The following is a 17,005-nucleotide window of genomic DNA, read 5'->3' as shown; positions in this document are numbered from 1 at the left end:
TGTCTAGTATGAGATAACTCCTTTTATGTGGGTTCATCTTTATATCTTATATTCTGTTCCATTGGTCATTATACCTGTTTTTGTGCCAAAACCATGCTGTTTTTGTTATATAATCCTGTAGTATAATTTAATGTCTGGTATTATGATGCCTCCTACTTCACTTTTCTCACTAAGTATTGCTTTGGCTATTCTGGGCCTCTTACTTTTCCAAATGAGTTTCATGACTGCTTTTTCTATTTCTTTGAAGAATTGGAATTTTAATAGGAATTGCATTAAATCTGTGTAGGACTTTTGGTAGTATGGTCATTTTGACAATATTAATTCTGCCTATCCAAGAACATGAGGTATCTTTTCATCTTCTCAGGTCTTCTTCAATTTGTTTCTTTAGTGTTTTGTAGTTTTCATTGTAGAGGTCTTTTACCTCTTTTATTAGATTGATTCCCAAGTTTTTGTTTCATTTTGTTGTTTTGGAGGTTTTTGTTTGTTTGTTTGTTTGTTTTTGAGGCTTTTGTGAATGGGATAGTTTCCCTAATTTGTCTTTCAACTGATTCATCATTGGGGTATGAGAATGCAGTTAATTTTATATCCTGCTACTTTACTCAGTTTTTTTATGAGTTCTAGAAGCTTTGTGGTGGAGGTTTGTTTTGTTTTGTTTCGTTTTTTGGGTGTGGTCTTCTAAATATAGAATCATTTCCTTAGCAAATTGAGAGAGCTTAAGCTCTTCTTTTCCTATTTTCATCCCTTTAATTCCTGTATTTTGCCTAATTGCTCTAACTGGAGTTTCAAGGACTATATTGATAGAAATGGTGAAAAAGAGCATCCCTGTCCTATTCCTGTTTTTAGAGGGAATGCTTTCAATTTTTCTCCATTTAGAATGATGTGGGCCTTGGATTTAGCATATTTGACTTTTACAATGTTGAGGTATATTCCTACTATCCCTAGTTTTTCTAGTGTTTCAACATGAATGAGTGCTGTATTTTGTCAAATGCTTTTTTGGCATCTGTTGAGGTAACCATGTGATTCTTGTCTCTAAATCTGTTGATGTGATGAATTATATTTATTGATTTCTGTGTGTTGAACCAACCTTGCATCCCTGGGATGAACCCCACCTGATCATGGTGCACTATCTTTTTAGTATGTTTTTGTATGTGATTTGCCAGTATTAAGAATTTTTGCATCTTTGTTCGTCAGGGATATTTGTCTGAAATTTTTTTCCTTAATGTGTCTTTGGTTTTGGTATTAGGGTGATACTAGCTTCATCGAATGAGTTTGAAAGGATTCCCTCCTTTTCAATTTCATGGAAAATTTTGAAGAGTATTGGTGTAAGTTCTTCTTCGAAGGCCTGGTAGAACTTAGCTGAGAATCCTTGGTAGGCTTTTGATGTTGTGTTCAGTTTCATTGCTCGAAATTGATTTGTTTAAATTTTCTTTGTCCTCCTGATTCAGTTTTGGTAGGTCATATGTCTGTAGAAATTTGTTGATGTCTTCTTGATTTTCTATTTTGTTGGAGTATAGATTTTCAAAATAGTTTCTGGTTGTCATCTGTATTTCAGTAGTGTCCCTCGTGCTATTCTCTTTTTCATCACAAATTTTAGTAATTGGCATTTTTTTTCTCTTTGTTAGCTTGGCTAAGGGTTTATCAGTTTTATTTTTTCAAAGAACCAACTTTTGGTTTCATTAATTTTTTTAATTTTTTTAAATTTCAATTTCATTGATATCAGCTCTGATTTTAATTTTTTTCCTGTCTTCTTGTTGATCTTCTTTTTCTAAGGCTTTTAGATATAATATTAGTTCCTTGGTGACTTTCTAATCTTTTAATGAATGAGCTCTTGCAATAAACTTTCCTTTTAGAACTGCCTTCATAGTGTCCCAGAGATTTTTACATGTTCTCTCACCATTCTCATTGACATGTAAGTACTTTTTTATTTCATCCCTGATTTCTTCAGCTCTTCATTGGTCATTTAGTAGCACATTATTTAGTCTCTAGGTGTTTGAGTCAGCTTTTTTACTGCTGTGATTAAAAGACCCAACCAGGACAATTGTAGAGGAGGAAAAGTTTGAGGGCTCACAGTTTCAAAGAAACTATAAAGGTTATAGGAGATTGGTTCCATTCCTCAGGGCTCAAGGTGAGACAGACATGATGGTGGAAGAGCGTAGCAAAGGGAAGCAACTCACATGGTGATCAGAGAGCAGAAAGAGACTCCATTTTCCAGATACAAATTAGGTGCCCCATAGCCACACCCCCAGTGAACCACTTCCTCCAGCCACACCCCACCTGCCTCAGTTACCACTCAGTTAATTCTATTAAGGATTAATTTGCTGACTAGGTTAGTGCTATAACCCAATCATTTCTCCTCCAAACCTTGCATTTTCTCACTTAAGCTTTCAGGTGATACCACATCTACACCATAACAACCAGGTGTTGGAGTAGCTTCTATTTTTTATGTCATCATTGATTTCTAATTTCATTCCATTATTATATGATAAAATGCAAGGTATTACCTCTATTTTTTTACATTTGCTAAGGGTTGCTTTGTGGCCTAAAATATAACTATTTTAGAGAAGGATTCATGTCCTGCTGAGAAAGAAGTGTATTTGGACATTGATGATGAAATATTCTATGTATATCTGTTTAAGTTTAAATTATTAATTGAATTTTTTGGTTCTATTCCTTTTTTATTTAATTTTTATTTGGAGGATCTTTCCAGTGAGGATAGAGGCATTTTAAAGTCACCCAGTATTATTGTATTGAGGTCTAATTGATTTGTGAAATTGAGATGGGTTGATTTGATGTATGTAGATGATTCATTACTTGAGGCATAAATATTTGTTATTATGTCTTTTGATGTTAATTCCCTTAAGCAATATGAAATGGACTTCTTTGTCCCCTCTGATTAACTTTGGCTTGAAGTCCACCTTATTGGGTATTAGGATAGAAACCTCTGCTCGTTTACGAGCTCCATTGGAATGATATGTTTTTTTCAGCCTTTTACCTTCTGTCTGTGGATGTCATTGCCTATGAGATGAGTCTCTTGGAGATAGCTTGTTTTTGGGTCTAGTTTTTTAATCCAGTCTGTCATTCTCTGTCTTTTGATGGATGAGTTCAGGCCCTTTAAATGCAGTGTTATAATTATTTTTTTTTATTATAAACAAATGGGATACATGTTGTTTCTCTGTTTGTACATGGCGTAAAGGCATACCATTTGTGTAATCATAAATTTACATAGGGTAATGTTGTTTGATTCATTCTGTTATTTTTTCCCTTCTCCCCACCCCTCCCACCCCTCTTTACCCTCTATACAGTCCTTCCTTCCTCCATACTTGCCCCCCTCCCTAACCCTAACTCTAACCCTAACACTAACCCTTCCCTCCCCCCCCATTATGTGTCATCCTCCACTTATTAGCGATATCATTCGTCCCCTGGCTTTTTGAGATTGGCTTATCTCACTTAGCATGATATTCTCCAACTTCATCCATTTGCCTGCAAATGCCATAATTTTATCATTCTTTATGGCTGAGTAATATTCCATTGTATATATATATACCACAGTTTCTTTATCCACTCATCAATTGAAGGGCATCTAGGTTGGTTCCACAGTCTGGCTATTGTGAATTGAGCAGCTATGAACATTGATGTGGCTGTATCTCTGTAGTATGCTGATTTTAAGTCCTTTGGGTATAGGCCAAGGAGTGGGATAGCTGGGTCAAATGATAGTTCCATTCCAAGTTTTCTAAGGAATCTCCACACTGCTTTCCAGAGTGGCTGCACTAATTTGCAGCCCCACCAGCAATGTATGAGTGTACCTTTCTCCCCACATCCTCGCCAACACCTGTTGTTGCTCGTATTCTTGATAATCGCCATTCTAATTGGGGTGAGATGGAATCTTAGGGTGGTTTTGATTTGCATTTCTGTAATTACTAGAGATGTTGAACATTTTTCCATATGTTTGTTGATTGCTTGTAGATCTTCTTCTGTGAAGTGTCTATTCATTTCCTTAGCCCATTTGTCGACTGGATTATTTGAATTCTTGGAGTAGAGTTTTTTGAGTTCTTTATAGATTCTGGAGATTAGTGCTCTATCTGAAGTATGATTGGCAAAGATATTCTCCCACTCTGTAGGCTCTTTCTTCGCATTGCTGATAGTTTCCTTTGCTGAGAGAAAGCTTTTTAGTTTGAATCTATCCCAGTGGTTGATTCTAGCTTTTATTTCTTGTGCTATGGGAGTCCTGTTAAGGAAGTCTGATCCTAGACCAACAAGGTGAAGATTTGGACCTACTTTTTCTTCTATAATCTGCAGGGTCTCTGGTCTGATTCCGAGGTCCTTAATCCATTGTGAGTTTAGTTTCGTGCATGGTGAGAGATATGGGTTTAGTTTCATTCTGTTGCATATGGATTTCCAATTCTCCCAGCACCATTTGTTGAAGAGGCTATCTTTTCTCCATTGCATATTTTTGGCACCTTTGTCTAGTATGAGAAAATTGTATTTATTTGGGTTTGTGTCCATGTGCTCTATTCTGTACCATTGATCTACCTTTCTATTTTGGTACCAATACCATGCTGTTTTTGTTACTATTGCTTTGTAGTAGAGTTGAAGATCTGGTATTGCAATACCCCCTGTTTCACTCTTCCTGCTAAGGATTGCTTTAGCTATTCTGGGTTTCTTATTCTTCCAGATGAATTTCATAATTGCTTGCTCTATTTCTGTAAGGTACATCATTGGGATTTTAATTGGAATTGCATTGAATCTGTATAGCACTTTTGGTAGTATGGCCATTTTGACAATATTAATTCTGCCTATCCAAGAACATGGAAGATCTTTCCATCTTCTAAGGTGTTCTTTAATTTCTTTCTTTAGTGTTATATAGTTCTCATTGTAGAGGTCTTTCACCTCTTTTGTGAGATTGATTCCCAAGTATTTTATTTTTTTCGAGGCTACTGTGAATGGGGTAGTTTTCCTAACTTCTCTTTCTGAAGATTCATCACTTATGTATAAAAATGCGTTGGATTTATGAGCATTGATCTTGTAATCTGCTACTTTACTGAATTCACTTATGAGTTCTAAGAGTTTTCTGGTGGAATTTCCAGGTTCCTCTAAATATATAATCATGTCATCAGCGAACAGGGATAGTTTGAGTTCTTCTTTTCCAATTCGTATCCCTTTAATTTCTTTGGTTTGTCTGATTGCTCTGGCCAGAGTCTCAAGAATGATGTTGAATAGAAGTGGTGAAAGAGGGCATCCCTGCCTTGTTCCAGTTTTTAGGGGGAATGCTTTCAGTTTTTCACCATTTAGAATGATATTAGCCATGGGCTTAGCATAAATGGCCTTTACAATGTTAAGAAGTGTTCCCACTATCCCTATTTTTTCTAGTGTTTTGAGTATGAAGGGGTGCTATATTTTATCAAATGCTTTTTCTGCATCTATTGAAATAATCATGTGATTCTTGACTTTAAGTCTATTAATATGGTGAATTATGTTTATTGATTTCCTGATGTTGAACCAACCTTGCATCCCTGGGATGAAACCCACTTGATCATGGTGCACTATCTTTTTAATATGTTTTTGTATGCGATTTGCTAAAATTTTGTTGAGAATTTTTGCGTCGATGTTCATTAAGGATATTGGTCTGAAATTTTCTTTCCTTGATGAGTCTCTGTCTGGTTTAGGTATCAGTGTGATATTGGCTTCATAGAATGAGTTTGGGAAGGTTCTCTCCTCTTCTATTTTATGGAATACTTTGAGAAGTATTGGAATGAGCTCTACTTTAAAGGTTTTGTAGAACTCGGCTGAGAACCCATCTGGTCCCGGACTTTTCTTTGTTGGTAGGCTTTTGATGACTTCTTCTATTTCAGTACTTGAAATTGGTCTATTTAAATTGTATATGTCCTCCTCGTTCAGTTTAGGCAATTCATGTCTCTAGAAACCTGTTGATGTCTTCGAAATTTTCTATTTTGTTGGAGTATAGATTTTCAAAATAGCTTCTAATTGTGTTTTGTATTTCAATCCTGTCTGTTGTGATATTTCCTTGTTCATTCCGAATTTTAGTGATTTGGGTTTTCTCTCGTCTTCTCTTTGTTAGTGTGGCTAAAGGTTTATCAATTTTGTTTATTTTTTCGAAGAACCAACTATTTATTTTGTCAATTTTTTGTATTGTTTCTTTTGTTTCAATTTCATTGATTTCAGCTCTGAGTTTAACTATTTCCTGTCTTCTACTACTTTTGGTGCTGCTCTGTTCTTCTTTTTCTAGGGCTTTGAGCTGTAGCGTTAGGTCGTTTATTTGTTGAGTTTTACTTCTTTTATTAAATGCGCTCCATGAAATAAATTTCCCTCTAAGTACTGCTTTCATAGTGTCCCAGAGATTTTGATATGATGTTTCTTTGTTCTCATTTACCTCTAAGAATTTTTTAATTTCCTTCCTAATATCTTCTGTTATCCATTCATCATATAATAGCATATTGTTTAATCTCCAGATGTTGAAATAGTTTCTGTGTTTTACTCTTTCATTTATTTCTAACTTCAATCCATTATGATCTGATAGAATACATGCTAGTGTCTCTATCTTCTTGTATTTGCTAACATTAGCTTTGTGGCATAATATATGGTCTATTTTAGAGAAGGATCCATGTGCTGCTGAGAAGAAAGTGTATTCGCTCTTGGTTGGATGGTATATTCTATAAATGTCCGTTAAGTCTAAATTATTGATTGTGTTATTGAGATCTGTGGTTTCTTTGTTCAATTTTTGTCTGGAAGATCTGTCCAGTGGTGAGAGGCGTGTTAAAATCACCTAGTATTATTGTGTTATGGTCTATTTGGTTTCTGAAATTGAGAAGGATTTGTTTGACATACATAGATGAGCCACTGTTTGGGGCATAGATGTTTGATTGTTATATCTTGCTGATTTATGCTTCCCTTAAGCAGTATGAAATGACCTTCTTTATCCCTTCTGACTAACTTTGGCTTGAAGTCCACATTATCGGAAATGAGGATGGATACTCCAGCTTTTTTGCTGAGTCCATGTGCATGGTATGTTTTTCCCCATCCTTTCACCTTTAGTCTATGGGTATCTTTTTCTATGAGGTGAGTCTCTTGTAGGCAACATATTGTTGGATCTTTCTTTTTAATCCAATCTGCCAGTCTATGTCTTTTGATTGATGAATTCAGGCCATTAACATTCAGGGTTATTTTTGAGATATGATTTGGTTTCCCGGTCATTTGGTTCATTTTTTAAATTTTATTTATTTATTTGTTTGACACAACTTGGTTCCTCCTTTATTTGACTATTCCTTTAGGATACTTCCTCCCTTTGCTGATTTGCTTCTTTGTTTTTCATCTCTTCCTCATGGAATATTTTGCTGAGAATGTTCTGTAATGCTGGCTTTCTTTTTGTGAATTCTTTTAGCTTTTGTTTATCATGGAAGGATTTTATTTCATCGTCAAATTTGAAGGTAAGTTTTGCTGGGTATAAGATTCTTGGTTGGCATCCATTTTCTTTCAGGGCTTGAAAAATGTTGTTCCAGGCCCTTCTAGCTTTTAGGGTCTGGATTGAAAAGTCTGCTGATATCCGTATTGGTTTCCCCCTGAATGTAATTTGGTTCTTTTCTCTCACAGCCTTTAAAATTCTGTCTTTATTTTGTATGTTAGGTATTTTCATTATAATGTGCCTTGGTGTGGGTCTGTTGTAATTTTGTGTATTTGGAGTCCTATAAGCCTCTTGAACTTGATTTTCCATTTCATTCTTCAGATTTGGGAAATTTCTGATATTATTTCATTGAATAGATTGTTCATTCCTTTGGTTTGTTTCTCTAGGCCTTCCTCAATCCCAATAATTCTTAAATTTGGCCTTTTCATGATATCCCATAATTCTTGTAGATTCTGTTCATGATTTCTTACCATCTTCTCTGTTTGTTCAACTTTGTTTTCAAGGTTAAATGTTTTGTCTTCAATGTCTGAGGTTCTGTCTTCCAGGTGTTCTATCCTACTGGATATGCTTTCTATGGAGTTCTTAATTTGGTTCATTGTTTCCTTCATTTCAAGGATTTATGTTTGGTTTTTTTTCAATATCTCTAACTCTTTATTGAAATGATCTTTTGCTTCCTGTATTTGCTCTTTTAACTGTCGATTGGTGTGATCATTCAATGCCTGCATTTGCTCTTTCATCTCATCATTCAGTGCATGCATTTGCTCTTTCATCTCATCATTCAGTGCGTGCATTTGCTCTTTCATCTCATCGTTTGCTTCCCTGATCATTTTAATTATGTACATTCTGAACTCCTTTTCTGTCATTTCTTCTGCCATGCTGTCATTGGGTTTTATTGATGTAACATCTAGATTTGTTTGCAGCATTTTCTTTCCTTGTTTTCTCATATTGTTCAGGTATCAGTGGACCGCTGAGATATTACAGATTTCCTCTATTGACTTACAATGTCCCTGAAGATTTCTATATATATCCCCCCTTAGCCTTCAGTAGGCTGAAGTCTTGGAGGAAGTTGATAATGCGGTGCTCCACAAGGATGCTGCCTCTCTAGGAGTGGTGGCCCTCAGGTGGGGTATAATCCCTGCTAGTGGGCAGAGGTGCCTCCACTTGTTGACCAATGGTCATCCAAAGGGGACCTAGGCTGCGGGCTGAGGCAAGGCCTGTTTGGGCCTGAGTCTCTGGTTTTACCGTCCTTGTGGGGAAACCTCACCCGGCAGGGAAGACTCACCCGGTGGGGAGGTCTCGCTGGTCAGTTCCCTCCTAGAGGTTCCGCCTTGGCTGGGCTGCCTTCCTCTGCAAAGTTCCCAGGGGCCCGGCCCTACCTCCTGGGCCTGGGAGCCTCACCCTTCGCAGATGAATCTCCTTAGTCTGCCCCTCCTCAGAGAATCTGCCCGCAGGCCTGGAACCTTCGCTCCGCCCTAAGCCTGTCTCTGTGCGGCTCTTCCACCAAGAACCCTCCTAGATCCTAGGACCCTGCTCTGCACCTAATTGCCTGACTATGCGGCCCCTCCTCTGAGCAGCCACCTGGGGCCCCGTACAATCGCTCTGAGTCCCAGAGACCCGCCACACGCTTCTTCCTCCAGACAGCCGCCCAGTATTCCGGTGAGGTCACTAGGAGTCCAAGAAATTCACTGCGTGCCTCCACCTCCCACCAACCACCCGTAGCCCTGGGCAATCAATCACTCCGAGTCGAGGTGACCCTCCCGTTCCTCCTCCTTCTCCAGATAACCCCCCGGGTGTTCAGGAGCGGTCGCTTTTGAGTGGCTCTGAATCCACGTGACCCGCTGCACGGGTCCTCTGGGCAACCGCCCGGAGCTCTGGTGCGGCCACTCAAGACCAAGCGACCCACCACGCTTCTCCTCCTGGCAGCCCCCCTGTGTTCAGGAGCTGTCACATTGAGTCCAAACAACTCACCACTCGCCTTCTCCTCTGAGCAGCTGCCTGGAGCGCTAATGCAGTCACTGCGAGTCCAAACGACCCGCCGCGCTCCTCCTCCTCCTCCTCCTAGTCCTCCGGGCAGGCCCCAGTGTTCAGAAGTGGTCTGAGTCCAAACAGCTCGCCGTGGAGCTTCTCCCCTGGCAACCACCTGTAGCTCTGGTGCAGTCACTCCGAATCCAAGCGACCACGCTCCTCCTCCTCCTCCTCAGGACAGGCCCCGGTGTCCTGAGTCCACACAGCTCTCCTCGCCACTTCTCCCCTGGTCAGCCGCTGGAGCCCCAGTGGTTGCTCTGAGTCCCAGCGCTGTGCCGAGCGGCCTCCTTTACGGCGCTCCCAGTTGTCTGAGTTCACTGCTCCAGCGGGGGGAGGGGTGTCTCGCCGGCAGCTCTACTTCACAAAGTTTCCTGCGTTCCAGGACCACCGTCCCATCCGGGACGCCTTCCCAACGGGTGAGAGTCACCTGGCTGCTTTGAGTTGGTCCCAAGTGTCTCAATATCTCCTCTTTTGAATCCTGAGTCCTGGAGCAACATGAAATGCAGCCACCCTCTAGGCCGCCATCTTGAAAACCTCCCAGTGTTATTATTGAGAGATAATTTTTATTCCCTATTATCTTAAGTTATTTCTGGGTTTTAATTTGAATTAATTTCTCCTTTGATTAACTATTCTAGAGTAGTTCTTCCCTTTACTGATTTTCACCTTTATTTTTCATTTCTTCTTCATAAAATATTTTATTGAATATGTTTTGTAGTGCAGGCTTTCTAATTGTGAATTCTTTTAACTTTTGTTTATCACAGCAGATTTTTATTTCATTGTCAATTTTGAAGCTTAATTTTGCTGGGTATAGTATTCTTGGTTGGTATCCATTTTCTTTCAGAACTTGGTCTATAATATTGTAAGACCTCCTAGCTTTGAGGGTCTGACAAATCAGCTCTGTAAACATGACGTGTTTTTTTTTTTTTTTTTTTTTTTTTTGCATGTACATGGCAACCTGTAAAATTCTTTTTCTAATTGTATGTTAGGCATTTTCATAATAATGTATCTTGATGTGGGTTTGTTGTAATTTTGTATATTTGGGGTTCTGTATTCCTCCTGTATTAGATTTTCCATTTCATTCTTAAGGTTTGTGAAATTTTAAGATATTATTTCATTGAAAAAATGGTACATTCCTTGGTTTATATCTCTGAACCTTCATCTATCACGATAAATCTTAGATTTGGTCTTTTCATGTCATCCCATATTTTGTGCAGTTTCTGTTCATGGTCTTTTAACAGCTTTTCTTTGTGGTTAACTTTATTCTCAAGATTATATATTTTGTCTTCATTGCCTGAAACTCTGTCTAGTTTGCTGGTTATGATTTCCAGTGAATTTAAAATTGGTTTATTGATTCTTCATTTTGAGAATTTCCAACTGATTCTTCTTCTTGTATTTTTCTCTCTGATTTCATTTCTTAGGTCATCTTTTACCTCATCAATCAGTGTAACCATGAGCTTTCAGAATCTATGTGACATTTCCTCTGCTGTGGTGTCAGTGGAGTCTGTTGTTGAGGTGTTCTGTGTTGAGACAGTTTGTTCCCTTGACTTTTCATACTGTTTGTCTGCCCATCTATCTGGATGGATCTGAAGCTGTAGAGTTTCTACCTTACAAGTTTATAGTGTCCCTCACTCTATGTTACTAGTACCTCACAGATTGGGGGAGAGCCCAATGATAGCGATAATCTCTGCAAACAATACATAGTAGTAGACTAAGTACTTAGTTCCTAATTTTGATATCTACAGTGTTAATTGATAGAATACACAGAAATATTAGGATCAGCAATTTCCATCAGTAGTAAATAATCATGAATTATGTCTGGCATAAGATCAAACAATAGGTGTTGTCTATGGCTTTGCCATATTAATTACTGCTGTGGCATTGATAGTAGAGGCAGATGTTATATATCAACTAATAATTAAGAGGTGTTAAGGATAGAGTTGAGTATGAGGAAAGAAGAAGAGATAGGATGGTAGAAAAGTGTTTGCAATTTCAAAGGGTGAAGAGGGCAGAGGCAGCAGTAACTTAGGATATATTGTTAATGAGGAAAAAGGGAAAGAAAAAGTAGAAGTTAGAAATATAGAGAATGAAAGAGAATGGAATTTGGCCTTCAGCAATAGAAAAAAAGAGAAAGGGAGACAAGGGAGATAAAGAGTGGCAAAGACTACAAATTCAAAATATGCTAGTCAAAAACCCTAACCCTTAAAAAACAGAGCATGGGAAAATAACATCTTCAAAAAAAAGAAAGAAAGAAAAACCAGGTTAGAAATGAGGGGAGAGAAACAAATATGTATAAGTGTCTTTGAATCTATCAGTACACATTCACATAAAACAAAAACCAAAACAGAAAACTAAAACCAAAAAGCAAAACAAAACAAATCAACAGCCAAAAAACAAAAAAAAGTGAAAAAACTTGGTGAAAAGTTAGGAAATTAAGGAGTTATTTCCACTATGGTGGACAGAATAGTCAGTGAGCATATGTGTTTGCTATCTGTGCCCACCTAGTTTTCATTTCTTCTTGTTGTATGAACCCAGTGTAAGAGTATGGGCCGTGGGCTGTGAGTCCTTTTTATTGTGTTGGTGACTGAGTTGAAGGTTCGGGTTTAAGTCTTCCCAATTTCCCTTCTTGGGAGATTGTAGTAGGGGGGCTGGGCTGTGGCCTGGGTGGCAGAGCCACTGGCTTGGCCAGTGGTGAAGCAGCTGATTATGTCTGGCAGGCCCAGGTGCCAGTCAGGGCCCAGCTGTGGTCTCTGTGGGCCAGCAGTGAATCTGTGGGCTGGCTGGGTAGGCCTAGTGGCAGAATGGTAACCCGGCAGGCCAGGCTGTGGGCTGGCTGAGAAGTTGTGGGCCTAGTGGGCAAAGTGGTGGACCAGGTAGAAGAACTGGGGAGACCCAGGTGTGTGCCAGACTGGTGCCTAATCCATCATCTTGCCAGCTCCCCAGAACACGCTTGTCAAGATTATTGTAAAATATCCTTTCTTGGAACTCATTTGTAGAATTTTTTCAAATTCTACTCATTTGTAGAATTTGTAGAATTTCCACAGTTAGTAAATGCTTCCTTGAATAATTTATTTATAGCCTTTTATGAATAATTGGATGTACTTCATTATGTGAGTCAGTGATTTTTTTTTCTCATCTTAAAAGGGCTATTTTCAATTAAAAGCAAACCCAGGTGCTTGGATACTGAAATTACGCCAAGGAAAATCAGAAGATATTTATCAAATAGTTGGGTGAGTTATATTAACCTCTTTAAAATTTTTATGTGTGGATAATTGTTTAGTGCAATATAACCAATATCATCAAAACAGCAATTAAAATGTTAAGATTGGTCTAAGTCCAATTATCAGCAAGATGGCAGAATATGATTTACTGGGACTTATCTATCCTATAGAATTTGAACAACTGTTCATGTACAAAAATCCCTGTATAAAAACTAAGGAAATCAGGTAAGATACTATAGCACCTGATTGTAGCACAGAAATAAGGAAAAATGCATTGAAGAGAGTAACAAGACCAGTTTTGTTTATCTTCAGCACCTTCTTCCAACTCCTGCTAGCATAGCCTAGAGAGAGATAGATCCTTTACCAGAGAGAGAAGAAAGCGAACACTGAACTTTGTCTTGGATTCAAAACCCAGGCCCACTCTAGTAACACCCAGCACTAAGCAGGCCTCAAAGCCATTACAGCCCTAGACTCCCAGCCAATACCCACAAACTGATCCTCCAGGACCTGGTTTCATGCAAGATTCCATAACCCCAGGCTCTAGACCTGCCTGATGGACTCAGTTTCCAGGCCTGCTCCACCGTTAGGCCTACCCCAATACTCTGGGCCAGCTCCCACAGATTTGAGTATCTAGGTCCATCCTAGGGCCAGGCTAGCCCCTAGAGTTCAGAGCTCCTAGGCCCTAGCACCAGGCCAACCCAACCTCTGCTTTTCCAGCTTCATGATGAGCCCAGAGCCTGGGCAGCTCCCATAGTTCCAGGATTCAGGCCTCCCATGGATACAGGCTCTACATCTGTTCCAGCATCTTGCTGGACCTCATGACCCAGGCTCCAGTGAACCTAGGATCTAGGCCCACCCCACTAAACTCCAGTGTCTGACTGGCCCCCACCAACTGTTGACCCTTGTAGACTCAAGTTTCTAAGCAGCCCCTGTAGACTCCAAGACCCAGGCCCACTTGGACTCAAACTTTAAGGATCGCCCTATATACGCCGGCTCTAAGCCCATCCTCGTGGACTCAGGTGGCAGGTATGTCCTATAGACCCACTTACCAACCCTAACCCAGGACCAGGTCAGCCCCTGTGAACTCAGGCATTAGGCTAGACCCTGCAGATTCAGGTTCCACATCCTCCCTCCTATAGATCACACCACTCAGGCCTACACAGAAGGCTTACTGACAGAGGGCTCTCAGAGAAAACCAGTCTGCAAATACTGGAATAAGTCCTTAAACTTCCTCAAGTGTGCTGACACCAACATAGAGCCACAAGGATCATCAACAGTCAGGGAATTGTAACATCACTAAAGGAACAATGCCTCACGAGAAGGAAATTCTGCCATTTGTGGCATTGTAGATGAACCTGGGGAACATGTTAATTGAAATAAACCATGCATGGAAAGCCATATACTGCATGATCTCATTTTATATGTGATACCTAAAAAGGTTAAATTATAGAAACCAAGTGTAGGATTGTGACCACCAGGGGTGAGGGTGGGGTGGTGAAGGGATGGAGTTGGGGAGGTATTGGTTTACCTGAAATTTCATTTAGGAGAAATGAAACAAGAGCTCTGTTGTACACCATGGTCACTGTAGTTAATAACAGTGTATTATATTCTTGAAAATCTCAAGAGTAGATTTTTAAGAGCTTTTTTCCTGCAGATGCTGACTCTCAGTGGGGTAGGGGTGGGTGGGTTGGAGGTTCACAGGCTTAGACAGGGAGGTAGGGGAGGGGGATGGGAATGGGGAAAGACAGTAGGATGAGTGGAACATAACTTTCCTGTATTCATATATGAAGACACGACCAGTGTAACCACATCACGTGCAACCACAAGAATGGGAAGTTATACTCTGTGTATGTATTATATGTCAAAATACATTCTACTGTCATATATACCTAAAGTTTTTTAAAAAGTTTTTATCACAGAAAAATATTTGAAACAATGTCTATGTGAATTTGCTCAATTTAGCCATTTCATGATGTTTGTGTTTCAAAATAAGCATAGTAAAAATATATAATTTTTAATTGTCAATTTTAGGATATTATAAATTATAAAGTCCACAAATAAAAGTATAAAATAAAAACTACCTGTAAAACTGTGATGGTTGCTTGTACATTATTTTATTTCAAGGATGGAAATTTATTTTCTCATAGTTCCGGAGGCTAGAAAGTCCATGATCAAGGGACCAGCCTCTGGCAAGAACCTTCTTGCTGTGTCATCCCATGACAGAAGGCACAAGGCGACAGTACAAGAGAGGGCCACACTCACCTTTAAAATGGCACCAAACCCTCCACAAGGGTGGAGCCCTCCTCACAGCCAAATTCCTATGGGTCTTACCTTTTTTCAAAATAGATTTTGGTTTCTTTTTCTTTTCTTTTCTTTCTTTCTTTCTTTTTTTTTTTTTTTTTTTGGTAATATTCTTTTTAGTTATATATAACATTAGGATAGTTTTTGACATAATCACAAAAGCATGGAATATAATTTGCTCTCAGGGTCTTATCATTTAATAATCCATCATAATGGCAATTAAGTTTGAACATGAGTTTTAGAGGGGCAAGCATTCAAATCATAGCAGATGGTTGATTTCCCATATTATCTGAGAATTTAGCAAAAGGAACTGATGCTTTTACATTGTGTTAGGAAGAATTGAAAGGGAGTAAGTTCTTCAGGAGGGCTGGCTTGCAGAAATGTTCTATAGTACAGAGTTGAGGAAGTAACCAAAGAGAAAGTCCTCTCCTAAGATTCCAAAAGTGAAAAAGCAAGAAGCTGCTCTCAGCTGTCTGACAGTACCCAGAAAGCTATGCATTTGACACTGGAACACTGATGTAGAAGATCTCATGTAACCATGACTGTGCTGGTCCAAAGAAACTAGCCAAGCATTAGCACATAGCTTCACTCACTTCTCAGGTCCAGACGCTATCTGGTAGTAGAATCTGTCAACCAGAACCATAGCTGCAAAAAAGTCTACAGCCAGCCACCAAAAAAATGTTCAATTTTCTGACTCCTGCAGTATAAGGAAGTTTCCTACCTTACCTTGGTATTAACCACATTTCCACAAATAAATTCTTTCCAAAAACATTAATAGTGTCATTGATCATCACTATTACCTCTGCCACCTGGTAGAGTGGGGTTGAATTAAAAAGCATCTACTAATTTGATTTGTTTTCTTCCCTTTGCTAAAATTTAATGAAGTTGTAAATAGTTTCTACAACAGAATGTTTGAGTACACAGTAAAAATATCAAAAGTATTTAAGCATAACTTCATACTCAATCATTCAAGCAATTTTGAAAATTAAAGAATGATCTGCAATATACATAATATAAAATAAAAACAATAAGGTGATACAAACAGACATCTGTTTTGTGAGTCTTTGCATCACTGACCAAATACCTGACAAGAACAGCTTAGAGGAGAAAATGTTTATTTGGGGATCAAGGTTTCAGAGGTCTCAGTTCATAGATGGTTTACTCCCTTCCTCTGGGCCCAAGGTGAGGCAGCACATCATGGGAGAAGGACCCAGCTGAACTCATAGTAGGGTCAGGAAGCAGAGAGAGATAAAGGGGAAGGAACCACAGCAAAGAGCAGTCCTTCTAGCCATAGTTTCCTAGTCAGCTCGTTCAAACCTCTAAATATTCCTGCATTAATAGGAGCTTTTGGGGGACACCTGATATCCAAACCGTAACATCAGATACATATTCAGTCTTGTATGTTTTACAATGCCCTTCAAATTTTGGCATTTGAAAATGTTTAGTGGATATTGAAAAACTGACAATGTAGAATTCACTTAATATATTAAAAACTTACTTTAAGTCTAGAAAATGTTTCATATTTTTAAAAAATATTTTAGTTGTCAATGAATATTTTATTGCATATACAACATATATATAATACATACGCACGCGTACATACACACACACACGCACGCACGCACACAGTGTTGACTATTGAACCCAGGACGTCACACATGCCAAGCAAGTGCTCTACCACTGAGCCACAACTCTAGCCCCACAAAAATGTTTCAAATTTTAATTGTCGTTGTAACATATCAAATTTTAAAGTTTTGAATTTTGTCATAGCCTTGTTGTACAACAGCAAGGAAAGCAGTAGTTTAAACTTTCCAAGTGATACTCAGTATTAAATTTAATCAGCTATTTTTGTGCAGTTTAAATTTATATTAAACATTACTGGATGATTTTTTTAAATATACTGTGTATCTTATTAACTGAGTATAGACACAGTAAATGATATACACATAAGTAATACCACACATTTATGGCAAAATGAATTTTTTGTGTCATCGTGATTGTATGTATAGTCTTAAATTATGAACATCAGTGTTTAACACCTTTC

The 17,005-nt window shown here is 38.7% G+C and overlaps 1 protein-coding gene across 4 annotated transcripts in view; it reads left to right on the top strand.

Annotated features, from left to right (window-relative positions):
* Positions 1–17,005, top strand: part of UGGT2 (UDP-glucose glycoprotein glucosyltransferase 2) — a 212,494-nt gene that overhangs the window by 132,062 nt on the left and 63,427 nt on the right. For all 4 annotated transcript variants that reach the window (XM_079137705.1, XM_079137704.1, XM_079137707.1 and 1 more), the window contains one exon: positions 12,584–12,669. In XM_079137705.1, coding sequence (XP_078993831.1) covers positions 12,584–12,669 — 86 coding nt within the window. The remainder of the gene's footprint in view (positions 1–12,583; positions 12,670–17,005) is intronic.

This window comes from Sciurus vulgaris (genome assembly GCF_902686455.1).
Source record: "Sciurus vulgaris genome assembly, chromosome: 4".
In the NCBI taxonomy this organism is placed as follows: Eukaryota; Metazoa; Chordata; class Mammalia; order Rodentia; family Sciuridae; genus Sciurus; species Sciurus vulgaris.
The sequence above is the reverse complement of the archived record's forward strand: the minus strand, read 5'-3'. Positions and strand labels throughout refer to the sequence as shown.